This window comes from Drosophila biarmipes, chromosome 2R (genome assembly GCF_025231255.1).
Source record: "Drosophila biarmipes strain raj3 chromosome 2R, RU_DBia_V1.1, whole genome shotgun sequence".
Taxonomy (NCBI): domain Eukaryota; kingdom Metazoa; phylum Arthropoda; class Insecta; order Diptera; family Drosophilidae; genus Drosophila; species Drosophila biarmipes.
Genome location: NC_066615.1, coordinates 15285121 through 15292294, shown reverse-complemented (window position 1 = coordinate 15292294; position 7174 = coordinate 15285121). Strand labels below are relative to the sequence as shown.

General features: G+C 43.2%; 1 protein-coding gene across 1 annotated transcript; it reads left to right on the top strand.

Moving 5' to 3' along the window:
- Positions 1 to 2731: 2731 nt before the first annotated feature.
- Positions 2732 to 5991, top strand: LOC108036653 (protein kinase C, eye isozyme). The gene is made up of 11 exons (XM_017112933.3): positions 2732 to 3093; positions 3255 to 3286; positions 3588 to 3782; positions 3845 to 3973; positions 4031 to 4187; positions 4246 to 4474; positions 4533 to 4930; positions 4989 to 5190; positions 5266 to 5454; positions 5513 to 5653; positions 5716 to 5991. The coding sequence occupies exons 1-11, from the start codon at positions 2810 to 2812 to the stop codon at positions 5866 to 5868; spliced, it is 2109 nt and encodes a 702-aa protein (XP_016968422.1). The 5' UTR covers positions 2732 to 2809; the 3' UTR covers positions 5869 to 5991.
- The last annotated feature ends 1183 nt before the right edge of the window (positions 5992 to 7174 follow it).

The following is a 7174-nucleotide window of genomic DNA, read 5'->3' as shown; positions in this document are numbered from 1 at the left end:
GCTGGTGTCCAGTTGTCCAGTTTGCCGTTTTGTTGCGGTCTTGTCAGCTCGCACAATGGTGTCCGCTCAACTTTATGAGCCACTGTTAATTATGGTCGGCCATTTGCCCCTTGTTTGGCTAATTGCTGCGGTTTTACCACCATGTATGTATGTGTATGGTTGATTTGCAGTTTGGACGGGTATTTTCATTTAAAAACAGACAACAACTGGCTAATAGTTGGTGTTTGGCGCGAATTCACAGAACAATTTGTTGAGCTGTCTACTGAAAACTCATCTATATTTGTTTTCTAATGTCCCAATCTGCTTGACAATTTCATTTCCTTTATTTTGTTATGTTGTTTATTGCCAAATTTTATTTGGTTTTGTATTTTATTTAGAATATATTTTTAAGGATTATATTATACTATCGTATACTTAAATTAATTATATTTATTACTATAAAAATTTTACTAGTATTTGTTAGTTAAAATATGCAATGAGTAAGAAGTGCAATTAATTAAACAACTCAATAAAATATGGTATGCTGATCTTAATAATTTAAGAGAATATTTTATAAAGAGGTTATTTTACATTACTTATTTCATCATAAGTACAAAATATATAAAATATTATTATACATTATTATATATTATTTTATTTATAAACTATTATAAGAACAAAATATTAGAGGTATTAAATTAAATAAATTAAAATGCTGGGGTATTATGATCCCAACTCCAATCCCAAAAATCCACCCTTTGCTGCGATCATAAAATCCCTGCTCTAGGGGTCGTTATACAGTAACTCACGACAGGTGCGCTGCAGATCAATAGGTGTTAAGGGCGCAGGTCAAAACGCAGTCGGCTAACAAGTAGCCAAGCGGAATTGCCAAATGTTGAAATGGCAAAAAGGGAAAACACAGTCTAGGCCAAAAGCAAATGAAAGCAAAGTAGGGAAAGCCAAAGTAAATAACTGGAAGTAAAGCCAAACAAGAGGTGTTATACGCGGCTCTCCGACTCTTTTGTGGCTTGGCCTGCTTTTGCGAAACGGCTAAGAGGGAAAAATGGAGGGGAAAATTGTTTGGCGACGCCATGGAAATGATGACGTAAATTGAAGCCAAAGCTGCCACGGCAACGGAATCTATTTGCAATGCCCTCCCCGCCTGCAGAGCCGCCCGGTGGATACCGTTTCCACTGACAGGTGTGCAGTAGTTCGGGGCAATCTCCGAGTGCATATTTGTCGACTCACTGAGTGCACTTCTGAGATACAGATACGCGTGCCGCTGCAGATGCAGATACTTTGACTTGGACCTGCTCTAATGACACTTTTCCCTGACAAAGCTCTTTCATTTCCGCTTAAATGCATTTTCCAACCCATTTCATGTATTTTTTAAGCGTTTTGAGTTGTTTCGGCTTGTGTTTCAGCTAACCGCTTTCACATCGTTGGCCCTGCCACAGTGTGTGTCCTTCTGTGTCCTGTGTGCACTTTGTGCTCAATTCTGCGTTTTCTATTTCTATTTTTAGACCCGTGCACTACAGGCCAGCTGGGCAGGTAGGGGCGTCGCAAGGGGGGCTGTGCCTGCCCTGCCAGCAATTGCATAAATTAATCAAAACTGACGCAGAGTATAGGTACTCAATCGACAACAGTCACTCCGACACATCCGCTCTTCACAATTTTCCCAACCCAACGCAAGTCAACCCCCCTGTTTGCCACCTCCCCCGCCCTTGTTGCATTGACGTCACTGCTGCAGTTGTCCGGAGCGATGCCTCTGATGATGATTATGTTTGTCTTCTGGCCAGGTAAGCACCTTCTTGACCTTCCCCAAACTGTTTACACTTGCCGCTGGCAAGGGTTCTTGGCCCTCCGCTCTCATCTTTCAGTTGGCAGTTCAGCTGGGTCCTCTGTTCAATTGACGGGTTGCCCTGGGAGATGGTCACAATTGTGATGGGGGCTTTGCTAACAGAATCAGCACGGAGCAAGTGCTGATTACGCCAAAGGGGAAAGGTATCCCCATAACTTTACGCAAGATCTGTAGGGACACTTATGCAGTCAGGGACCCTTTCAATTACTGTTGTTCAGGTGAGTCTTTTAAATTGCACAATTTAAGCTTTCCCATTTATTATGTACAAACAAAATGCAATTTTTGTTTTCGGATAACCATTGGCCATAATGCATTCATGATGTATTTAATAAAAATATCTCCCACTAATTACAGCCAAATAGAATTATGCTAAATGGTCCCATAATTGAGCGCAGTTAATTGATGTTTTATGAGTATATTAAAAAAAGCTGCTGATTGAATAATTTAAATTGTCGGTAATGGAAAAGTTTTAGTAATGAAATTCCATTTAAGTGCATTGTAAATATTATGCGCGAAAAATCACTTAGGTTTGGTTATTAATTTGGTTTTTTTTGCTGCACAGTCCTTTGGCATTGTTGAAATTGAATTTGAACAGGTAGGTATTTCATTAATTTATTATATGTATCATGTATGAAACACTGCTTTTTAATTTTAATTCTAAATTACTGCAACAAAATAATAATAATTTTTAAAGTGTTTAATTTTTTTTGGCTTAGTTAAAATCGTTTACGGGTAGTATTTCATAATTGTTTGCTGTAGCCAGTAGCCTGTGTCTTATACCCATACCCTCCTCTGTCATTTTCTCGCCTTCAACTTTGTGTGTGCACTTTGTTGGCTGCCCGGTGGCTTTTTTGGGGTCTCCACCTGACCGACCGGGTCAGTTGCTGGACGGTCTTGGAGGCGTGCGGTCTGAGTCAGCTTTTTTGTGAGCAGTTCCCTGGCTGTCTGTTTCCCTGATTTAATCTCCTGATGGCTGCGGCTGCTGTTGCCACTCCGGGAGCCACAGTGCTCCCATCCTCGGCACCCGGTGCTGCCCAAGGACCCAAGGCTCCTGCAGCCGGAGGAGCAGCTGGCAAGGGCCCCAGCAATCTGCTGGAGATCACTGGCGAGGCCAACATCGTCAACTACATGAAGAATCGATTGAGGAAGGGCGCCATGAAGCGGAAGGGTCTCGAGGTGGTCAACGGCCATAAGTTCGGAGTGCGGTTCTTCAAGAATCCCACTTACTGCGGCCACTGCAAGGATTTCATCTGGTGAGGAATTCTGTTTTCGATTTTGCTGCCTTTTTTAGGTGACCATCGTTAATTAAATTAGTGCTTGCGTTGCTGACACACTTTTCGTTGTTTTCGTTCTTTGTTTTTTCGCCATTCTTCCGATTCGCATTGTTGCACTCGCGGATTCGTGCCGGGATTAGGGGCTTTGGCAAGCAAGGTTTCCAGTGCGAGGGTAGGTTGTGAAGTTCTTTATTGCATATTTGGGTAAAAAGGTAAATAAAGGTGTCACAAAAAAGCCTACACATTGGCTTTATAAATGGTTTATGCACAACAGCGTCTAGTGAAATAACAGCCATGTCCTACGGGTTTTATTTCTCTGGGCATCAGTGGAAGCCATTTAAATAAATGAAATAAATAAAAACAATAATTATATATCAACTCAGAACGATTTATGAAATTAAAATTTATAAAAAAATAATTGATAAATTTAGAACTTTAGATAGTACTTTAAACGTGAAACGTGTGTTCCTCAGAATGCCGCTTCAACATCCATCAGAAGTGCTGTAAGTTTGTGGTGTTCAAGTGTCCTGGAAAGGACACGGACTTCGATGCGGACTGTGCCAAGGTGAAGCACGGTTGGATCTCCACCACTTACACCACGCCCACATTCTGCGATGAGTGTGGCCTGCTGCTCCATGGAGTGGCCCATCAGGGTGTTAAGTGCGAGAGTGAGTTGAGGAAACGAAACATAGGCTGTATTCTTTTTAAGATATTTAACCGAATCCTTCAGATTGCAACCTCAATGTGCACCAGGCTTGCCAGGAGACAGTGCCACCAATGTGCGGAGCGGACATAAGTGAGGTGCGTGGCAAACTGCTGATCTACGTGGAGCTGAAGGGCAATAACTTGAAAGTGGATAGTAAGTTTATGATGAAGTCTTACATACTCAATTATTGAGGAGAAATTTATGCTGCAGTTAAGGAGGCGGCCAACCTTATTCCCATGGATACCAATGGCTTCAGCGATCCCTACATTGCAGTGCAAATGCATCCAGATCGATCGGGACGCACCAAGAAGAAGACCAAGACCATTCAGAAGAACCTCAATCCGGTCTTTAACGAGACAATGACTTTGTAATACATCAACATTTTTGTTCCTTTTAGTTTAATTATTTATTTTGTCATTTACAAGTGAGCTACAACCCCAGGATCGTGATAAACGCTTGCTAATCGAGGTCTGGGATTGGGATCGTACTTCTCGCAACGACTTTATGGGATCCTTCTCGTTCAGCCTCGAGGAGTTGCAAAAGGAGCCCATTGATGGCTGGTACAAGTTTCTCTCCCAAGTGGAGGGTGAGCACTATAATATTCCCTGTGTGGATGCCTTTAACGATATAGCTCGGCTACGCGATGAAGTTAAGGTGGGGAAATTGAATCACCTCATTCCCCAAGTTAATAATAATATTCTAAAATTCCCAGCACGATCGTCGCCCCAATGAAAAGCGTCGCATGGACAACAAGGACATGCCGCATAATATGAGCAAACGGGATATGATTCGAGCTGCTGATTTTAACTTTGTGAAAACAATTGGCAAGGGATCCTTTGGCAAGGTCCTGCTGGCCGAACGTCGTGGCACCGATGAGCTCTACGCCGTAAAGGTCCTACGAAAGGACGTCATCATCCAAACGGACGACATGGAGCTGCCCATGAATGAGAAGAGAATCCTGGCTCTGTCCGGTCGTCCTCCATTCCTCGTCTCCATGCACTCCTGTTTCCAAACTATGGATCGTCTATTTTTCGTCATGGAATACTGCAAGGGCGGGGATCTTATGTATCACATGCAGCAGTACGGAAGGTTCAAGGAGTCGGTGGCCATGTGAGTTAATATAACATATCCATCCCTTATTTATATTTATTTTGTAATATTTTTTAAGTTTCTATGCTGTGGAAGTGGCCATTGCCTTGTTTTTCCTTCACGATCGTGACATTATCTACAGGGATCTCAAGCTGGATAACATTTTACTGGATGGTGAGGGCCATGTAAAGCTGGTGGACTTTGGGTTAAGCAAAGAGGGCGTAACTGATCGCCAGTCTACGCGAACCTTCTGCGGCACTCCCAACTACATGGCACCAGAAGTAAGTAGCCTACTTTACTATTCTAATGAGATTACTATTCTAATGAGATTATAATATATTATAATATTGAAATAGATTGTGAGCTATGACCCCTACTCCATCGCTGCTGATTGGTGGTCCTTTGGTGTTTTGCTGTTCGAGTTTATGGCAGGACAGGCTCCATTCGAAGGAGACGATGATAATGCCGTGTTCCGAAATATCAAGGACAAGAAGGCCGTGTTTCCAAAACACTTCACCGTGGAGGCCATGGATATAATAACAAGCGTTAGTGTTGGATTGGTTAACTTTATTTGAGATTGTAATATTTTTATCCCCTCCAAAGTTCCTGGCCAAGAAGCCCAACAATCGCTTGGGCGCAGGACGCTATGCCAGGCAGGAGATTACAACGCATCCTTTCTTCGCGAGTATCGACTGGGAGAAGGCGGAGGCTGGAGAAATGGAGCCACCCATTAAGCCTAGGATTGTAGGCTAAATCTTTATTAAATGCTAATAAATTCTTTTATGATATTTTTTGAAATATTTCAGAAACACCGCAAGGATATAAGCAACTTTGATGATGCCTTCACCAAGGAGAAGACGGATTTGACACCCACGGACAAGCTTTTCATGATGAATCTGGACCAGAATGATTTTATTGGATTCTCCTACATGAATCCCGAGTTTATAACCATTATTTAAAAGTGAACCAAAAAAGTTTCCTTGGTTTCCCGAAAAACCGGGAGGCTTAAAGTTTACTAGATTAAACCTTATTTGTTGTATCCGGAGCTTAAAGCCTTATAAAAGTTATGTCAAAGCTTTAAAGTTTATTTATCTACATGAAAAGACTTTCCCTTTAGCTTTTCCTCTCTTGATTAGAAAGCTTTTCCTTCTCTCTCTTCATGTTAACCTCAACAGTGCCCGTGAAGCCCAGATAGTAAAAGAAAACAGAGAAAGTTCCGGACCAGCTGCTGGCTGCTTTCTCCCTTTCACTCTCTATTTTTCCTTTTCGCGGAGGGGAAACTTTGGGAAACCCACCACTCGAGAGCACCTGAATTAGTTACGCATACGCCGCGTGTACAGCACTCAAGGAAACCCTGTCAGGAAGTTTCAAGATTGCCAGCGGGCTAACTAGCCAACTTCGCTTAAAATCTAAACTCATCAACAGGCTTGAAGTTTCCAGTTAGTTGTGTGCGGCGAAGGCAAAAGTTGCTCCTAAGGCCAAAAACTTGTTGCCGCACATATGGGTGGGATGAATATTCTGCAAAGATATTTATTTTGGCCCCAAAACCCCTTTTTGTGTGTCGAGCGTAAAATTGTCTCGAAAATCCTTCAATGGGGTGAAAAGTCGTTGAGGGGCTTGCCAAAATAGTTTTCCAAAGGGACATATTTCAGTAGGAAATTCCGCCAGCGCGAGTTCCCAGGATATTTGCAATTTGGTGGGAACGACGTCTAATCGGCTGTCAAAAGGATTTCACGGTGAATGCAATTTTCCGCTGGCCTGGCTTTAAATGAATTTCCACCAATCGCAGCTTCCTCCTCGAAGGCAACATCCTGCTCGAAACTGTTTGCACTCTATTAGCGGCAATTTGCGGGTTTACGTGCACTTTCCACGGCTTTTAGACACGTTCCAATGTCTCTGGCCGTGCTGGTTGCCGCTGCCGCTGCCATTGCCGAGTGCAGCCGCCGATGTCCTTGTGCTGGCATTTCCTCTATCCTTCCCCAATCATCGCATCCTGCCATCCCGCCACCCTTGGCCGAAGCATCGCCATCATCGCCGCCACAGCGACATGTGCCTCTGGCCTTCGCTCTTTGGTCCTCTTCCTGGTGGCTCCTTTAGTTTGGAGTTCGGCCTAGGCATTAGAATGTACTAAAGTGCTTAGCACAACATAAATAATGGCCCGAACGGGCGGAGATATATATTTTGCGGCGTAATAAAACGCAGCGAAATCTCATCGGTTCGCATAGTTTGGCCTGGCCTTGCTGATCCCTCTCCGCGCAGCATAAT

Coding starts and splice junctions, on each gene's coding strand:
- LOC108036653 (XM_017112933.3), top strand. CDS start 2,810: ATGGCTGCGGCTGCTGTTGCCACTCCGGGAGCCACAGTGCTCCCATCC. Junction 5,191..5,265: donor CCAACTACATGGCACCAGAA/GTAAGTAGCCTA, acceptor ATATTGAAATAG/ATTGTGAGCTATGACCCCTA. Junction 5,654..5,715: donor CACCCATTAAGCCTAGGATT/GTAGGCTAAATC, acceptor GAAATATTTCAG/AAACACCGCAAGGATATAAG.